This window comes from Fusarium vanettenii, assembly GCF_000151355.1.
Source record: "Fusarium vanettenii 77-13-4 chromosome 10 genomic scaffold NECHAsca_14_chr10_3_0, whole genome shotgun sequence".
NCBI classification, from domain to species: domain Eukaryota; kingdom Fungi; phylum Ascomycota; class Sordariomycetes; order Hypocreales; family Nectriaceae; genus Fusarium; species Fusarium vanettenii.
The window spans coordinates 555639-571709 of NW_003315871.1; the positions used below are offsets into that span (position 1 = coordinate 555639).

General features: G+C 52.8%; 4 protein-coding genes across 4 annotated transcripts; 2 read left to right on the plus strand and 2 right to left on the minus strand.

The window, feature by feature from the left end:
* Nucleotides 1–1510: 1510 nt before the first annotated feature.
* On the plus strand, nucleotides 1511–7864 carry CHR2104 (uncharacterized protein; the record flags this gene model as incomplete). The annotated part of the gene is made up of 4 exons (XM_003047575.1): nucleotides 1511–2149; nucleotides 2526–2665; nucleotides 2741–7380; nucleotides 7429–7864. 4 exons carry the CDS (start codon nucleotides 1511–1513, stop codon nucleotides 7593–7595), a joined length of 5586 nt encoding a protein of 1861 aa, XP_003047621.1. The 3' UTR covers nucleotides 7596–7864.
* A 797-nt stretch (nucleotides 7865–8661) lies between these two features.
* NECHADRAFT_85963 (uncharacterized protein) lies at nucleotides 8662–10304 on the plus strand (the record flags this gene model as incomplete). Its single annotated transcript, XM_003047576.1, has 3 exons — nucleotides 8662–8683; nucleotides 8861–8872; nucleotides 8986–10304. The coding sequence occupies 3 exons, from the start codon at nucleotides 8662–8664 to the stop codon at nucleotides 10302–10304; spliced, it is 1353 nt and encodes a 450-aa protein (XP_003047622.1).
* A 39-nt stretch (nucleotides 10305–10343) lies between these two features.
* On the minus strand, nucleotides 10344–11463 carry NECHADRAFT_85964 (uncharacterized protein; the record flags this gene model as incomplete). The annotated part of the gene is made up of 2 exons (XM_003047749.1): nucleotides 10344–11297; nucleotides 11347–11463. 2 exons carry the CDS (start codon nucleotides 11461–11463, stop codon nucleotides 10344–10346), a joined length of 1071 nt encoding a protein of 356 aa, XP_003047795.1.
* A 443-nt stretch (nucleotides 11464–11906) lies between these two features.
* On the minus strand, nucleotides 11907–14076 carry NECHADRAFT_50874 (uncharacterized protein; the record flags this gene model as incomplete). Its single annotated transcript, XM_003047750.1, has 2 exons — nucleotides 11907–13646; nucleotides 13693–14076. 2 exons carry the CDS (start codon nucleotides 14074–14076, stop codon nucleotides 11907–11909), a joined length of 2124 nt encoding a protein of 707 aa, XP_003047796.1.
* Between the last annotated feature and the right edge of the window lie 1995 nt (nucleotides 14077–16071).

The window sequence follows — 16071 nt, forward strand, 5'->3', positions numbered from 1 at the left end:
GATTTGTGCCACTATCCCATGGTTGGATGTGTAAGGTTATCAAGGATGATGTGTATAGCCAGGGCATAGATACACAACAGGGACTGGTCATACAAGACAGTCAAGCATTGGAAATCAAAATCATCACCATCTGAGCCCATCGCCAACTCCTCTTTAGGGAATCGTGCCTTGCACCAGTTGGTGAATTCAAACAAGATCCAATAATCAAAAGAGACACTCATCCTGATGGCGTGAGCTTGTCGTGTCAACAAATGCCATCTCGGTGGTCATATTTTAGGCCGCTCAAGCCCACTGCTGGTTGACCCTTCGCCCCCCCGGCACCCGTGGAAATTCTCGACTCTCGCTTCTCAAAATCTTGGGGTTTGTCTCCATCCGCCAATTCCACGTCCACACCCGGCGCCTCCATCCGCGTGCGCAGCATCACGGCCAGGACGGGGGGATTTTCCCTTCCCCTAGAATTACTGTACGCCTCACTTCCCTCTCTCTCTCTTGTCTTTGTTTTGGGCTTCTCCACCATCACATCGCCACACCACCATCAGCATCGTCACCCCTCCCTCTCTTTTCCCCCATTTACTTGATTCTATCGATTTTCAGCTTGGTACTTACACTTGCCTTGTCTCACCTGCGCCGGGCCTGGCTGTCACTCGGCTCCATCCATCCATCACCACTGCGCTGCACCCGCACCCACCTCATCACCATCAGCCTCTAGAAACAAACTCGAGTCGACTCCACCCCTCTCTTTTGCTCGATTCCCGCCTATTTGTGTGCCTCCCCCCTCGTCTTGTCGCCATTGTCCGTATTCTCCGTTCCCCCGCTAGCTCTGGCATACCCATTGGCCCTGATTGCCCTTTCTCACCCTCGTTTCTTTACCCTGTCCCTTTTTCCCCATCTCGAGTGCCGCTCCGCTTGCATCGCCGCATCCCATCCCATCCCAGCGCCACGCTCCCCATCCCCATCACCTCCACACCAGAACCATCTGCCCCCCCAGTCAGGGCACCCGTCCCTTTGAACTCGCCTTAGACCTGAGCTCAACCCAGACCCGACAAACCTCGCGATCCCATCCTCGTCGCCCATCGATTCCCCCGTGCGTCTTTTGCTGTTGCGCCTGGCCGCATCATCGCATCCTTGGTCGCGACCGAATCGAATCGGATCGACACCCCACAGAGCCTCGCGTGCGCATCGCGACCTCTAGCTGATCGAGTGCGCATCTATCTGAGCCTCGAAATCCCACCCCCTCAATCGTCGCGTCACTGCCCATCGTGCACATGGGTCCTCAACTCTGATACATCTTCGGCCGTCGAATATCACACGCTGCTTGTTATTCTTGGTCCTTGCTGGGTCGACTTTGTCTTTCCTTGAGCGCTAGGTCTCCAGCATGGACAAGAACGGCTACAACTCAACGGTGCTGCAGCGGCCACATAGAGAAGACGGTGGCGATGAGGAGCGGGAATCTCGCTCACATCACCACCACCATCACCACCATCATCATCACCATCATCGGCGCGACGTGATGGGTGGTCCTGATGCTCCTCGTCCTGGCGGCGACTCGGCTGGTCCTCCAGCTGGTGCGACGGCGACAGCCTCATCGAATGCGAACGCGAATGCGCATCGGCACTCCACCTTCAGCCTGCGCTCGCCCAAGCAGTCCGAGTTCCGTCCTCCTCCCTTCTCTCCTCCAAACCACGGCCACGCCCATTCTCACAACACCAGCACCTCGAGTGCTGGTCATCCTCATCAATCCCCGCCTCGCCAGGCATTGCATAATCCCAATCCCTACATGTCTTCCTCGTCCTCGGGCGCACCGGGCGGTCCCGTCGCTCCCACTCTACCACCTCCCGTTGGTCTCAAGTCATCATCACCTACGCCTGGTGGGCTTCAACACCATCCTTCGCAGCACCCGTCGCACCAGCAGCATCAACACCAAGCTCCTCCCCCGGTGTCGCCGCTGCACCCGCCGGCTGGATACTATTCGCCCTCGGCGCCCGACGTCCACCACGGCCGTGACAGTAAACCCGCATCGCGAGGCTTCTATGACCCAACGACCGACACCACAGAGCGTCGAGTTTCTGTTTCCGACGCGGCTACGCCTGCCGCCTCCTGGCACAACGCCAACGCCAACGCCAACGCGCCCCCGGCTGGCACTCCCAAGGTAAGGGGGGCAAATCCACTTCTTTTTTTGTCTTTGACTCTCCGTCGTCTCGCCCAGGCTTGATTTGATTGAATGCACCTAACCTGCCTGTCGGCCCTTGAATTTCTCTCTTTCCCCCAACATCATTCACTTTTTCATTCTCGTCTATTTCATCACCCATCGTCTCCAGGCCATCAATGCCTGCTTCCCTTCTGAACACTATCTTAGTAATTTTTCCCGCCCTCCCGTAACATCCATCGCATCACGCTTAATTTCATCACCACTCCCCTTAACGCGGCAACACGCATTCTTTCTCTCACCCGCCGCAAACCAAACCAAAACAACCACATCACATCTTTGCTGACGTGGAGCTAACTTTTTATTTTCACCCCAACAGACTCGTGAGCCATACAACTATTCGCAATCTGGTGAACAACACACTCCTTCCTATTACAACGGCGGCTCTTATACATCACCACGTGCATCTTCATTCAATCGCCCGCGCAGCCCGTTATCCCATTCGCACCCTCAGCCTGGGTCTCTCAGTCCTCCAGGGCGACAGCCGCTCCTAGCTTCTCCGAGCTTGAGACATGGTGCAACGGCCAATATGAGCTCGACAACCAACGGGGCTCCTGCCCTTCCACCCTTCAAGTCGGACCTCGCGGCTCCATCACCACCAAAGCCTAATCCTCCATCTACCAGCGTACGCCATTTCGATCTTTATTCTGATGCATCAATGCTAACTCGATACAAGACGCCGAGCCGAGCTGCTGACCCCATGTCCTTCTCCAACATTCTTTCTAGTGCCGAACCTGCACCAAAACCTCGGGAACGAACACCTGTGGTTGAAGAGCGCGGTCAAGAACATGACCGAGACCGACGCGACCGAGAGCTGAAGCGTGATTCGCGAGAAGCGAAACCGTCAAAGCGCGAGCTGGAACCCGAGGATCACGACACTGAAGTCGAGAAAGACGTCGAAACGGAGCCCGAACCCGTAAGGGGAAAACCAAGAGAACCTGTCAAAAAGAGAGGAGGCCGTAAGTCGACCAAAGGCCGCGCCTCTGACATCCGAGAGGCGGCAAGAGAGGCAACAACCCCCAAGAATGGGCGACGATTATCCATCAAGAAGGAATCTCCGACTCCCCGTCTACCTGCTAAGCGACAAGCGAATGGTCAGCCTAAGCAGAAGACGTGGTCGACTGAGATGGAAAAGAAGATCCAAAATGCCGAGTCTCAGATTGACAGCAAGGCCGCGGCCCTCGATCCTGATGAGTTCGACGAGCAGCAGTACAAGGAACGCGCGCAGAAGCGCCGACGTGTAATGGCCGAACTAGACCTGGATCAGAGCCGACTTCGACGAGACGCTTATGCAACAACAGCAACCAAGAAACTGGTACAGCATGCTGAGCTTGGCAAGCGGCGCTACGACGATGTTTTCTATGATGAAGCTCTTCACGAAGTTCGGGAGCAAGAGGTCTACGCTGAGAAGGAACGCAAGAAGGATATGCAACGCAAGCGACGGCGCGAAAAGTCCATGGCTGTCACCATGGAGCAGAAGGAGGCGGCTCTCGCGCGCGCCGAGGCAGCCGAAGACGAGGCAGAGCGCCAGAAGCACCTCCGTGATGCTGAGCGTGCCAGTAAGAAGGCACAGCAGACGAAGCTTATCCTACAACAAGGAATCAAGGGCCCTGCCAGGAACCTGGAGCTCAATCTCGAGGGTGGCACCATGTCCTCATTCCAGGCTTCCGATATGGAATCTGGCGAAGCAGGAACGCCATCCGGCAAACGAAAAGGCAAGGGACGAGGTGGTCCCCGTCTTAAGAAGTCAAAGGAGCAGAAGCAGGCCGAGAAGGACTCTGCCGAAGCTGCTCAGGCCGCTTTGGATGCTGGCGAGGAGTTGCCCACCAAAGAGGAAAATCGCGTCCGCATCAAGATCAAGAAGTCTAAGAAGGATACTGCCTTGGATACCGAAAAGGACAAGGATGAGGCCGACAAGGACGAAGAGGAGCCCATCGAGAAGAAGACCAAGAAGGGCAAAGACAAGGACAAGGATAAAGACAAGGAGAAGGTCGACGACATCCCCGAGAACGAGAAGCGCTTCATGTCCAAAGGTTACAACCAAATTTACGACCAGATCTGGCGAGACATGGCTAGGAAGGATGTCAACAAGACCTTCAAGCTGGCAGTCGACTCTTACGCCACAAAGGCTTCTAACCTCAAGAAAACGGCGATTCTGGCTTCCAAGGAGGCTAAGCGCTGGCAATTGCGAACCAACAAGGGCACCAAGGATCTTCAGGCCCGCGCCAAGCGAGTCATGCGTGACATGATGGGCTTCTGGAAGCGCAACGAGCGTGAGGAGCGAGACCTTCGCAAGGCTGCCGAGAAGCAAGAGATTGAGAATGCCCGCAAGGAGGAAGCTGATCGTGAAGCCGCTCGTCAAAAGAGGAAGCTCAACTTCCTTATCTCCCAGACCGAGCTTTACTCTCATTTCATCGGCAAGAAGATCAAGACTGATGAGGTGGAGCGCAGTACCGACAACCCTGATGTGGCCAGGGATGCGCACCAGATTGACGAGCAGAAACTCGACATTGATGAGCCTACCGATGTTGCCGGCAAGGTCACAGACTTTGCCAATCTTGACTTTGAGGAGGGTAGTGACGAAGCTCTTCGTGCTGCTGCCATGGCCAACGCCCAGAACGCCATTGCAGAGGCTCAGAAGAAGGCTCGCGACTTCAACAACCAAGGCCTCGACATGGACGAGGAGGGCGAGATGAACTTCCAGAACCCCACAGGTCTGGGAGATGTCGAAATCGAGCAACCCAAGCTCATCAACGCTCAGCTCAAGGAGTACCAGCTCAAGGGTCTCAACTGGCTTGTCAACCTGTACGAGCAGGGCATCAACGGTATCTTGGCAGACGAAATGGGTCTCGGAAAGACTGTCCAGTCCATTTCCGTCATGGCGTACCTTGCCGAGAAGCACGACATTTGGGGCCCTTTCCTGGTTGTTGCCCCAGCTTCGACACTTCACAACTGGCAGCAAGAAATTGCCAAGTTTGTTCCCGAGTTCAAGATTCTTCCGTACTGGGGTGGCGCTGGTGACCGAAAGGTTCTCCGAAAGTTTTGGGACCGCAAGCACACTACGTACCGAAAGGATGCTCCTTTCCACGTTTGCGTGACTTCGTACCAGCTTGTTGTCTCAGATGTGGCTTACTTCCAGAAGATGAGATGGCAATACATGATTCTGGACGAGGCCCAGGCCATCAAGAGCTCACAGAGTTCTCGTTGGAAGTGCCTTCTCGGCTTCCACTGCCGAAACCGACTGTTGCTCACTGGTACCCCTATCCAGAACAACATGCAGGAACTTTGGGCCCTTCTCCATTTCATCATGCCGTCGCTGTTTGACTCTCACGACGAGTTCAGCGAATGGTTCTCTAAGGATATTGAGTCGCACGCGCAGAGTAACACCAAACTCAATGAAGATCAGCTCAAGCGTCTTCACATGATCTTGAAGCCCTTCATGCTTCGACGTGTGAAGAAGCATGTGCAGAAGGAGCTTGGTGACAAGATTGAAATGGACGTGTTCTGCGATCTCACTTACCGACAACGGGCTTACTACAGCAATCTGCGGAACCAGATTAACATTATGGATCTCGTCGAGAAGGCTACCATGGGAGATGACCAAGACTCTGGCACTCTGATGAACTTGGTGATGCAGTTCCGAAAGGTCTGTAACCATCCTGATCTGTTTGAGCGCGCTGAAGTCCGTTCGCCCTTTGCCTGCGCCTACTTTGCTGAGACGGCCTCGTTTGTCCGTGAGGGCAGTGAGGTCTCTGTGGGTTACTCGAGTCGCAACATGATTGAGTACGAACTTCCCCGTCTCATTTGGCGACAAGGTGGTCGTCTACACAAGGCTGGCCCAGACAACCAGACAGCTGGTTGGCGAAGTCAGGCACTCAACCACATGATGAACATCTGGAGTCCAGAGAACGTTCGACAGAGCAGCAGTGGATCCAAGGCATTCTCATGGCTTCGGTTTGCTGATGTTTCGCCCAACGAAGTCTATGAGGCTACACACTCGAGCTTGATCACCCGAGCTGCCAAGGAGATCCAGAAGCGGGACCGACTTGGCTACTTCAATGTTGCATACACCGAGCCTGAAGACAAGAACTACACTCCGGCTCATGCTCTCTTCCAGATTCGGGCTCGTCAGAACCGGAAGCCTCTTGCGGAAATCACCACCGAGGGCGTCTTGACCCAGCTGATGAATGTTGCCCGGGCGGACTATGACGAGTCTGGTCTGGGTCGACTGGAGCCAGCTGGCAAGCCTCGCGCGTCAGCTCCCCCAATCCAAGTTTCTTGCCGTAGCTCGGGTTCCGAGATCGAGCGAGCCAACAACCTGTTCAATGCCGACATTCGCAAGATCCTCTTCGGACCGACAGTGTTTGAGCAGAGGGCGTTGGTGGAGAAGAAGGTTCCTCTGGAGCTGTATCCTTCACGCGAGATGCTTCCCAAGCCAGATCACGAGAAGAAGGGCTTCACCAACATCTCAGTCCCGTCCATGCAGCGATTTGTCACCGACAGTGGCAAACTTGCCAAGCTCGATGACCTGCTCTTCAAGCTCAAGGCCGAGAATCATCGTGTGCTGCTGTATTTCCAGATGACACGCATGATCGACATGATGGAAGAGTACCTGACGTACCGCAACTACAAGTACTGCCGACTGGATGGTTCGACCAAGCTCGAGGATCGACGAGACACGGTGCACGATTTCCAAACCCGTCCCGAGATCTTCATCTTCCTCCTGTCCACTCGTGCCGGTGGTCTCGGTATCAACCTCACATCCGCCGATACCGTCATCTTCTACGACTCGGATTGGAACCCGACCATCGACTCACAGGCCATGGACCGAGCCCATCGACTGGGTCAGACCAGGCAGGTTACGGTGTACCGTCTCATTACTCGCGGTACCATCGAGGAGCGTATCCGAAAGCGTGCTCTGCAGAAGGAGGAAGTCCAGCGCGTCGTTATCCAAGGTGGCGGTGCCAGCGTCGACTTCTCTGGTCGTCGTGCTCCTGAGAACCGCAACCGCGACATTGCCATGTGGCTGGCGGATGACGAGCAGGCAGAGATGATTGAACGCCGCGAAAAGGAACTCCTCGAGTCGGGCGAGTTGGAGAAGCAACAGAAGAAGAAGGGAGGCAAGCGACGCAAGGCAGAGAATTCTGCCAGCTTGGATGAGATGTATCATGAAGGTGAGCGAGTTCTTTTCCCACAAGATGACACAAGCTAACAAGTTCTAGGCGAGGGTCACTTTGATGACGGTTCCAAGGGTCTTTCTGGAACGGCAACACCGAACACACCCGCCCCTGCTGAGAGCGACACCAAGGGCAAGAAGGGCAGGGCGAAGGGATCTAAACGAGCTAAGACGGCTAAGCAAAGGCTTGCTATCGCTGATGGCATGGTTTAGTGGGCGGATATGGATTGCACAATGTTGAGTTGAGATGGGTGTTTGATAACGGATGATTGGAGCCTCGGATGGCTCAAGGTTGGGAGATGAAGGGAGTTATTGTACCAGCTTTTGTTGATATTTGATCATGGTGAAGGTTTTTGATGAAGGAAGGGTTAGAGGGGGAACCAAAAGCCAAAAGAAGGACGACAGAGCCACTCTAGGAGGTGGCAGTCGCCGAGGTGGACACTGTACTATTATTACGTAGGCATAGACGGACGGAAACAGTGCGTACTTGTTCACTCGGTCTGCGAGTGATGTAGATGTATCTGATGGTGTTGAGGGTGTGGGGTGTTGGCCGTTGCCTTTGCCTTGTAGGGCTGCCCCTTGCTGCAGGCTTCTGACGCCCAATCTGAGTCCCGACGTTCATCAACAGCCATATCCGGTATGGTGTAGTGGCTAACATTTCGCGCTCTCATAACCTGAGGGAATAGCACCGCGGAGCCCAGGGTTCGATTCCCTGTACCGGAGTTTCTTTTTGCCCTTGGCTGCGATGATTGAGAGAGACCCTGAGCCCCTGGAAGTCAGCAGTTGCGTCTCTTTTTGCTACAGAGAGGTTTGTTAAATAAGGGATTTTACTTTATTGGAATGCTACCTGGGTTTAAAAGAGGGATATATCTCCACAAGTCAGACAGGGAGGCGGCTCTCTACCCTTGAAGTTGATGAGAGCAGCAAAAAGAAGGCATCCCTGGCAAAAGAATTATATCTCCGGTACAGGGAATCGAACCCTGGGCTCCGCGGATCAGATGATCTCTCAACTTGTTGATGAGAGCGCGAAATGTTAGCCACTACACCATACCGGATGTGATGTGATTGGTTGAGATCTGAGGCCTCAGGCAGCTGCTATCACCAAGCAGCACCGGATGGCTCGTGATTGCGATGCAGTTCAACCTGGTGATTCACTGATTGATGGTTGTTTGTACTTGAAGACTATATGAATTTGTTGAAGCGGTTATAATCTTCGTTTTGGAGCTAGTTAAACAGGTCAAACTGTCTTGCCTTTACTCCTTGCTCTGTTCGATGCAAGATGCCTTCTCACATCTTCGAACGTACGTCGACATGACATTAATGAGTACATTATTGGAGTTTTCCTCTGCCTTGGAAATGCTTTTTTTTGGTATTTCCCTTATACTTGGTCAGTTTCTGAATAGTGTGGTCATCTTTGGTGGTTTGTAGTTGTGCTGTTGTATCACCAAGGCTGCTGGTTAATAAGCCATGGTGATCAGTTGAACTTGCATGTGAGTGAGATAGACAGCTTCAAACTTGGAACCTTCAACCACCATCGACAACTCAACCTTTTCCCTCTGACAACGAAACTTGAACATGGCAACATCTGAGAATGCAACATCAGCCTTTTACGGCACCGTCATTCACTCAACATCCCCCACCACAATCACAATCCTCCAAAACACCCTCCTCACCATCTCATCAGGCCGCATCGTCTCCCTACAGCCAGAAACACCCCCCGATAAGCTTCCCTCTCTCAATATCCCCCTCACAAAGCTCGCACCTCATCAATTTCTCATCCCCGGTTTTGTCGATACGCACAATCATGCCCCGCAGTGGATGCAACGCGGTCTGGGACAGGGCATGCATATCCTTGACTGGCTTGAGGGCGTGACGTTTCCCAACGAGGCGCGCTTTCGGGATGTTGAGTATGCGAAGCGTGTTTATGCTTCTCTGGTTGATGGTATGCTTAGGCAGGGTGTTACTACTGCGAGTTATTATGGCTCGCTGCATGGAGATGCCACGTGTGTCCTCGCTGATACGTGTCTTGCAAAGGGTCAGAGGGCGTTTGTGGGCAAGTGCAACATGAATAGGAACTCACCTGATTTCTACCGAGATGCTAGCACGGAAGAATCTCTGGCTGAGACGAAGCGGTGTATCCAGCACGTTCGGTCTATCGATCCTGACGGCCATCTTGTTAGATACGTCATTACGCCTCGCTTCGCTATATCTTGTGAGCCAGACCTCCTAGAGGGTCTGGGAGTTATCGCATCGGAGAATACGGATTTGCCGATACAGACGCATTTCAACGAGGCGCAGCAGGAGATTGATGCTACGCTCTCCTTGTTTCCGCAGTTTGACAACGAGGTTGATTTGTATGCGCACTACAACCTGCTGAATCAACGATCTGTCCTTGCGCACTGCACCATCATGACGCCTGGAGAGACGGACAAGCTAGAGGCCCATGGCTGTGGTGTAGCACACTGTCCGACGGCCAACATGACGGTTGGAGGAGGTTTCATGGCTGCTCCTGTACGGGACTTTATGAGGCGAGGCATCAAGGTCGGGTTGGGCACTGATTCCGGCGGTGGATTCTCCTCGTCCATTCTTGACTCTATGCGTCACGCACTGATTGCCTCATTCTCAAAAGAAGCAGAAACAAAAGGTGCCGACAAAGGGCTGAGTCTAGATGAAGTGTTTTACCTTGGCACTGTAGGAGGTGCGAGGGTCATGGGCGTGGGGGATGAGATTGGAAACTTTGAGGTTGGGAAGCAGTTTGATGCTATTGTCGTGGACATGGATTCTTCGAGACGAGGTGTGAATGCCCCTGTTGAGGAGGAGGATTCGATGAGGAGGGTGTATGACAAGTTTCTCATGACGGGGGATGATAGAAATATTGTCGAGGTGTATGTAAGGGGTCGAAAGGTTTATTCCATCGAGTAAAGCTACTCGAAATTACTATTATTCTACCCAACAGTTCTATTACACTGCTTCGTCTCCAATAGGCGCCCGTCGCTTCCTTCTAGCAGCATCCAGACTCTCTATCTGCTGGCCGCTACTCGTCTGGCGTGGAGTTTCATCGCCGTCGTCTGGTGTGTCAGGTAACCTAACCCTCTTGCCTCCCCAACCAGCACTCATGCTCAGCGTCTGTGCCGCGTAATCAAGATCTCCATCAAACCCGTATCTAAACGCCTCCCTCTCTTGAAGCGGTAGGTGATTAAACCGCCAATCCCACACGGCGGCGTACGTAGACCTGTACGAGGCAAACGCCATTATCGAGCCAATTACTCCACCTCCAACAATATCATACCAATTATGCGCAGCATCTATCGTCAAAGATCCAGCAATGAGCACCGCAGCCAACAACGGCGCAAACGTAAGACACAGCTTCCAAAACGCGGGCTTGTGATCCGCCCAGACTTTAAGCTTTGCATTCAGCCAGAGGAAGAGGAAACCAAATCCAGCAAAGGCGGCTGTTGTGTGACCGCTTGGAAACGAGGTTATGGCGTTTTGTATCTTAAACTTGTCGGGCTGCGTGCAAATCTCTGTCGTGTACATGACCTTGTGAAACCCAACGCCATTGAGACCAGATGCGTTCCTCTCAGACGCGAGTGAAATATCGGGCATGCATACGTCTAGAAAGTATGGCCTGAAGCCTCCGACGAGTTGCTTGAGCGTTACCTGGAAGAGAGATGCCAATATGACAGACCAGGTGGTTCCCATTATGGCGTTGCTGGCGTCCCATATTGATCTGATTTGTATCTGCGCGAGGATGTAGACGCTAAACGGTCCGGCAATGGAGATTACTCCTGAGAGCCAGGAGGGGATTATCCAGCCTCGGTCGGGGTACGCCCATTCTGGGTATATGATGTCGCCCGAGGTTGCGTCAAAGGTTATGGGAAAGGTTCGGGTGATGATGACGGGGGTGTGGTATAGCTATACAACAAAGTTAGCAGAGTTGAGATGAAGGAGAGAGGAAGCGTACTCCGAATGCAAGACCGCCGATAACACCCATACAAAGAAGATCAACCCAGTTGATCAGAAACCATTGTCGCAGAAACAGCTGGATTCTTTGTGACTTGGACTCTGAAGATGGCGGCATGCTGGGCCAAAGAGATCCAGCGACTAATGGACTAATTCGTGTATGGAGAAGAAGAAGAGAAGGAAGAAAGGATCAACAGGAACGAGAAACAAAGTGGTGTTGCTTGATCACGAGGAATGGAATTGAGAGTTGGCTGTCGCGTGCTCCCTCTTGTCTGACGTCATGATGCACCGAATCCGATCGCGGCGTAAACGTCGATGCAGAGATTGGTTGGACAACATCTTGATTGCCCTGCCCGTTTTAGTACCTGTCACAAAGAAAAGAGTCACTGCAATCACCAGAGATATTAGAGAATATGAAGCTTAAGTAAGTTCTATTCTAAACACCAAGGTATAACGTATATGTATGGTATCAATCATGCAAAAAACGCCGTTCCATGCAAATATAATCATCAAATGCCCTCCATATATCCAATCCAATATCTACATATATCATATACGACATTACTTCTTCAGAGATCCAGGACCCTGTACACCACGAGCACGGCTTCGCACCCGGACGTCATACTTGAGCGCCTTGTCACCAATGGTACCGTCGCTGTTGACGGTAGATCCAGAGACACAAGATGCACCGCTCCATCCCACAGCCGAAACGTGTTTCCATGTCTCGGAGGGGTCAGCTAGCATGCGCTGTGTGTAGAATAGTCGGCAGTTGGCGGCTTCGTAGCGGAAGTGTACGGGGTATCCATCGACGTCGTCCTCGGTGTAACCGCTCAGCGCGTTGACCTTGCCAGCGTTGGCGCCGTCTGTAAGGGGCAGCAGGGGAGGATCGTCAAGGCTGGGGAATGCATCCTCGTGGACTTGAAGAATCTTGAGAGCCTTCTTGTCATTCTTGACACCTGAGAGGAAAGATGCAGTCGCAGAGATAAAGTCGGAGTGGAACGAGAGCAGAGTACCCTTGACACCACCCATAGCCTGCATGGCGAGGTGGAGGGGACGTCCACCGAGGGCTACTGTACGGATACCGTAGTTGCGGGTTAACCAACCGGTCAGGACGGTGCAGGCGGAAGCGCAAGTGCCGTCGGTCACGATGAGAATGTTCTCAGGCTTCCAGGGAGGCTCGACCTTGGGGGTCTTTTTACCAGAGTCTTCGTCATCTTCGAAGCGGCCAAGATTGCTCTGGAACGCTGCAGTCATGTTCTGGCCGCCCTTGATAGTGTAAGGACCAAACCACTTCTCACCCTCCTCGATAGCGTTGCCCTTGGTGTCGAGGGGCCACTCGTTACTCTTGGTGATGAGGACATCGAGGAGTGTCTCGTAGTCGGCTTCGGTAGCGGCGGCGAGGGACTCTGTGGCGCGGTATCGACCAAAGGTGGTGAACTCGCCATCAGGGAACAGCACACGGTAGATGGACTGGGCCAAGGCGAGAGAACCACCACCGTTGGCCGAGACGTCAATGATGAGCTTGTCGCGGCCGGCCTTCTTGGCCTTTTTGATGAACTCGCCAAGCACTTCTTCACCCTCGGCAACGTATTCAGTAAAGTTGAAATCGCCGAGGGTGGCAAAGTCGAAGCCGATGGGAAGGAAGCTCAGGATGGAAATGACAGCCGTCTTTTCGTTTCCCTCGCCCTCGAGAAAGTAACAAGTTATCGAATTCTTGGAGTGCTTGACAACAGGCTTGGGATATCCATTAAGATTGGCGCTCTCCTCTGTGGCGGCGCGACGCTCATTGCCCGATGGCTTCTTGCTGGTCTTGTTGTGAGGAATCTCAAAGTACTCGTGGAAATCCTCGCCAGACTCGATGCCTGAAAAGTCGACGGTGTTGGGGATGGCGATCTCGTTTACAACCTCTAGCGTGCTGCCGTTGTAGAACTTGATGGTGTACTTGTCGGGAATCTCAAACTGCGTGATGAGCGTCGTGCCAGCCATGCCCACGGCGGAACGGGGAAGGTTCGAGAAGAGGTTGTTCCACTGGGCGTCGGGATCGTTCATGTTGTTGGTGTTGCGGGTAGCGTCCTCCTCGAGCCACTTGTCGATGGGGGTGCCATCGATACTCTTGATGGCTGAGGGGTAGTAGGTAAGACTACCTTCGTTACCACGGACGACATCAATGCTGTGGAAGATCTGAGGAAGGCTGAGACCATCCGAAGAGATTGACTTGAAGTCGATGCCTCGTCGGACATAGAGGAAGGTGTTGAGAAGAGCTGGGGGGTAGTCAAAGTGGAGATCGTTGGCGGCAGCGAACTAACATGGTGAGCAATGTTTCAGTAGGTAGATGTAGATGTCTTACAAGGCTGCGCAGATCAGTCATGACCTCGTACTGGCCCTTGTACTTGTTCTTGTTCAAGTTGTCACGGATAGTATCCAATCCACCCAAGACATTGACACCAGGGAAGAGGTATCCCTCTGGAGGATCAGCCAGAACCTCAAGCGTGCTCTGAAACTCGATCAAAGGCTGAAGATAGTCCAGAAGCGCAAGGTCACGCTCCTTGTCGACGGGAACCGACTTGAGACAAGCAATACCCACAGACACAGGAACTGTAAGAAAAGCAGCCTTGCCCTTTGGGGTCTTTGACTCTTCATACACCTGGCTGAGTATCTTGCAAGGCTCGGCATCGCTATTGGTGTAATCCCTAGCAGAGATGAAAGAAGGCTCATTCCTACCTTCGTGCATGATCTGCCGGGGTTCGAGAGCGGCGGCAAGGCCCACGAGGGCCAGGACACCAAGGGCAATCATGACGAACAAAGAAAAAACCGACTTGGGATGATGGAAAACTGGAGTGATGGAGATGACCTCTCTGGGCGCCTACAAACCCTTATATGCCGCGTGCATCCTTCACGAGTCAACACCATGGATCCATCCTCAAGCGTTTCAACTGCAAAGCCTCAGCCGCCCCGTCTCATCCCAGCTCCTGAGGCTGGTTCTGCCCTGTGAACGGGGCTCGAGTGGCCACTAGCGGGTGGGACATGGAGCCCGGCGATGACCTCCGGTTGGCTGTGGACGGTCATTGTCAGGAACCTGGCTTGTTTTAGACGCGGGCTGTGTTGGGATCTCCGCCAGACGCTAGACGTTCGTCCAGAGTAGCGGGTCCTCCATTGCTGATTTTTGCAGGGGGAGGGGGATCTCGAGTAAGCACCAAGTTGTAAAGGGAAGATTTGATCAATGCGGTGAGTTGGAGTTTCTTGATCGAAAGGTCTTTCTCGGGTACAGAAGCCGTGAAGGACTTGGCTGAGTTGTTGATTGCTCCATCAGGCTGTAAGAATCTGTCGAGTCTTACCTGTTCCACAAAGAGAAAACATGGCGCCCAGCCAAGATAACCTTTTCCCCTCAGCTTTTTGACCCCCTTGTCGATCTGCCTAACAGCTATTTTTATAGTCGACAAGGCTGCCTTTTTGCCCGTCAGCTTTTGAGACCTGAAGCTAGACCACGAGAGGCGGGCTTAGCCTAAGCCCAGCCAAAGTAGCGCAGAGACCCCAAGCGTGAAGCCATCGTGACCCGCGCCCCGTCTCCTCTCAAGAGGGGACTTTGGTGGTCCAGAATAGGATGTTTAAACGAGTCGTGGAGAAGAGAATCCTTACGTTGCAACGCTGACAATGCACGTTTTTGTTGTTCAAGATCCGCAACCGATATTTCCGAAACGGACATAAGAATCATGGGCAAGGCCATGATTTCCTGCCCTTGACCAAGCTTTCCTGCCTCCACGTTTTTTCCTTAGTGCAATCAAGCTGAAATAGATGGCGTTGAGGCGGGTGATGAGTGATCAAGCCCGGTCAAGGCGCAGCCATCGACCAAGGTCATACCCCTCAGCTTGCTTACAATCGGGGGCCGGGATTTTGCTGACGGTCAGGAACTCGATTTCGATGCGACCTTGTCATTTGAGGGAATCTTGATTCCGTCTTTGAGGTCGCGTAGGATGTTGTCATGGGGAGGTTGGTGACTGGGGAGCCATGACTTTTGTTTTCTGTGCGGAAGGGATCGGAGAGGAATGCCTCTGAAAAGAAAGCAGTGTATTATGTCACCCTCCGTGGCCTGTGGTTGTTATGATACATTTTCGCATCTTAAGACCCCTATAGATTACCATTCCTAAGGAAACAGGGAATATTTAGAAGAATTCAAGTTACACACTTATATCTCATGCACTTTCTTCACATCCTTTATGGCGATCCACGAAAAACTCCTCCTCAGTCATCAAGTGTCTTACTTAGCTGCCTGAGTGATCAGATGAGGCCTTGGGGGTCATGTTGAGTCGCCCGAGTCAGCCCCCTATGTGACGATTAGAGTGGAAATATAATATATCCGTTGGAACTTCATGATGACTTTATGACTTTTGAGGCCATGTACGTGGTTTGCTGCACTGACGGGTTTGGTGGTGTTGCTCGCTGTTGAGGCTGACGATGTGTGCGGGAAAGTAACGACGGAACGATGGTCCGGTTCTCGGCAGACGATGACGAAAGGAGAAGAACCAGCCAAATTAGAGATAATACAATGTAGATTAAATTTTGCTATTTCTGGATAGATCTGCTGGCAGCGTTGTCCAATCTGACGTAGTTCCTCCACAAGGGAGGCCTTCTTAAACAGCCTGAACTCCGCAACTCTTAGGCGTTGGACCTGTTCTTCAATTCCAATGCTCATCGGGGCTTGATCAAATGCTCCGACTGGCTGGGTTTC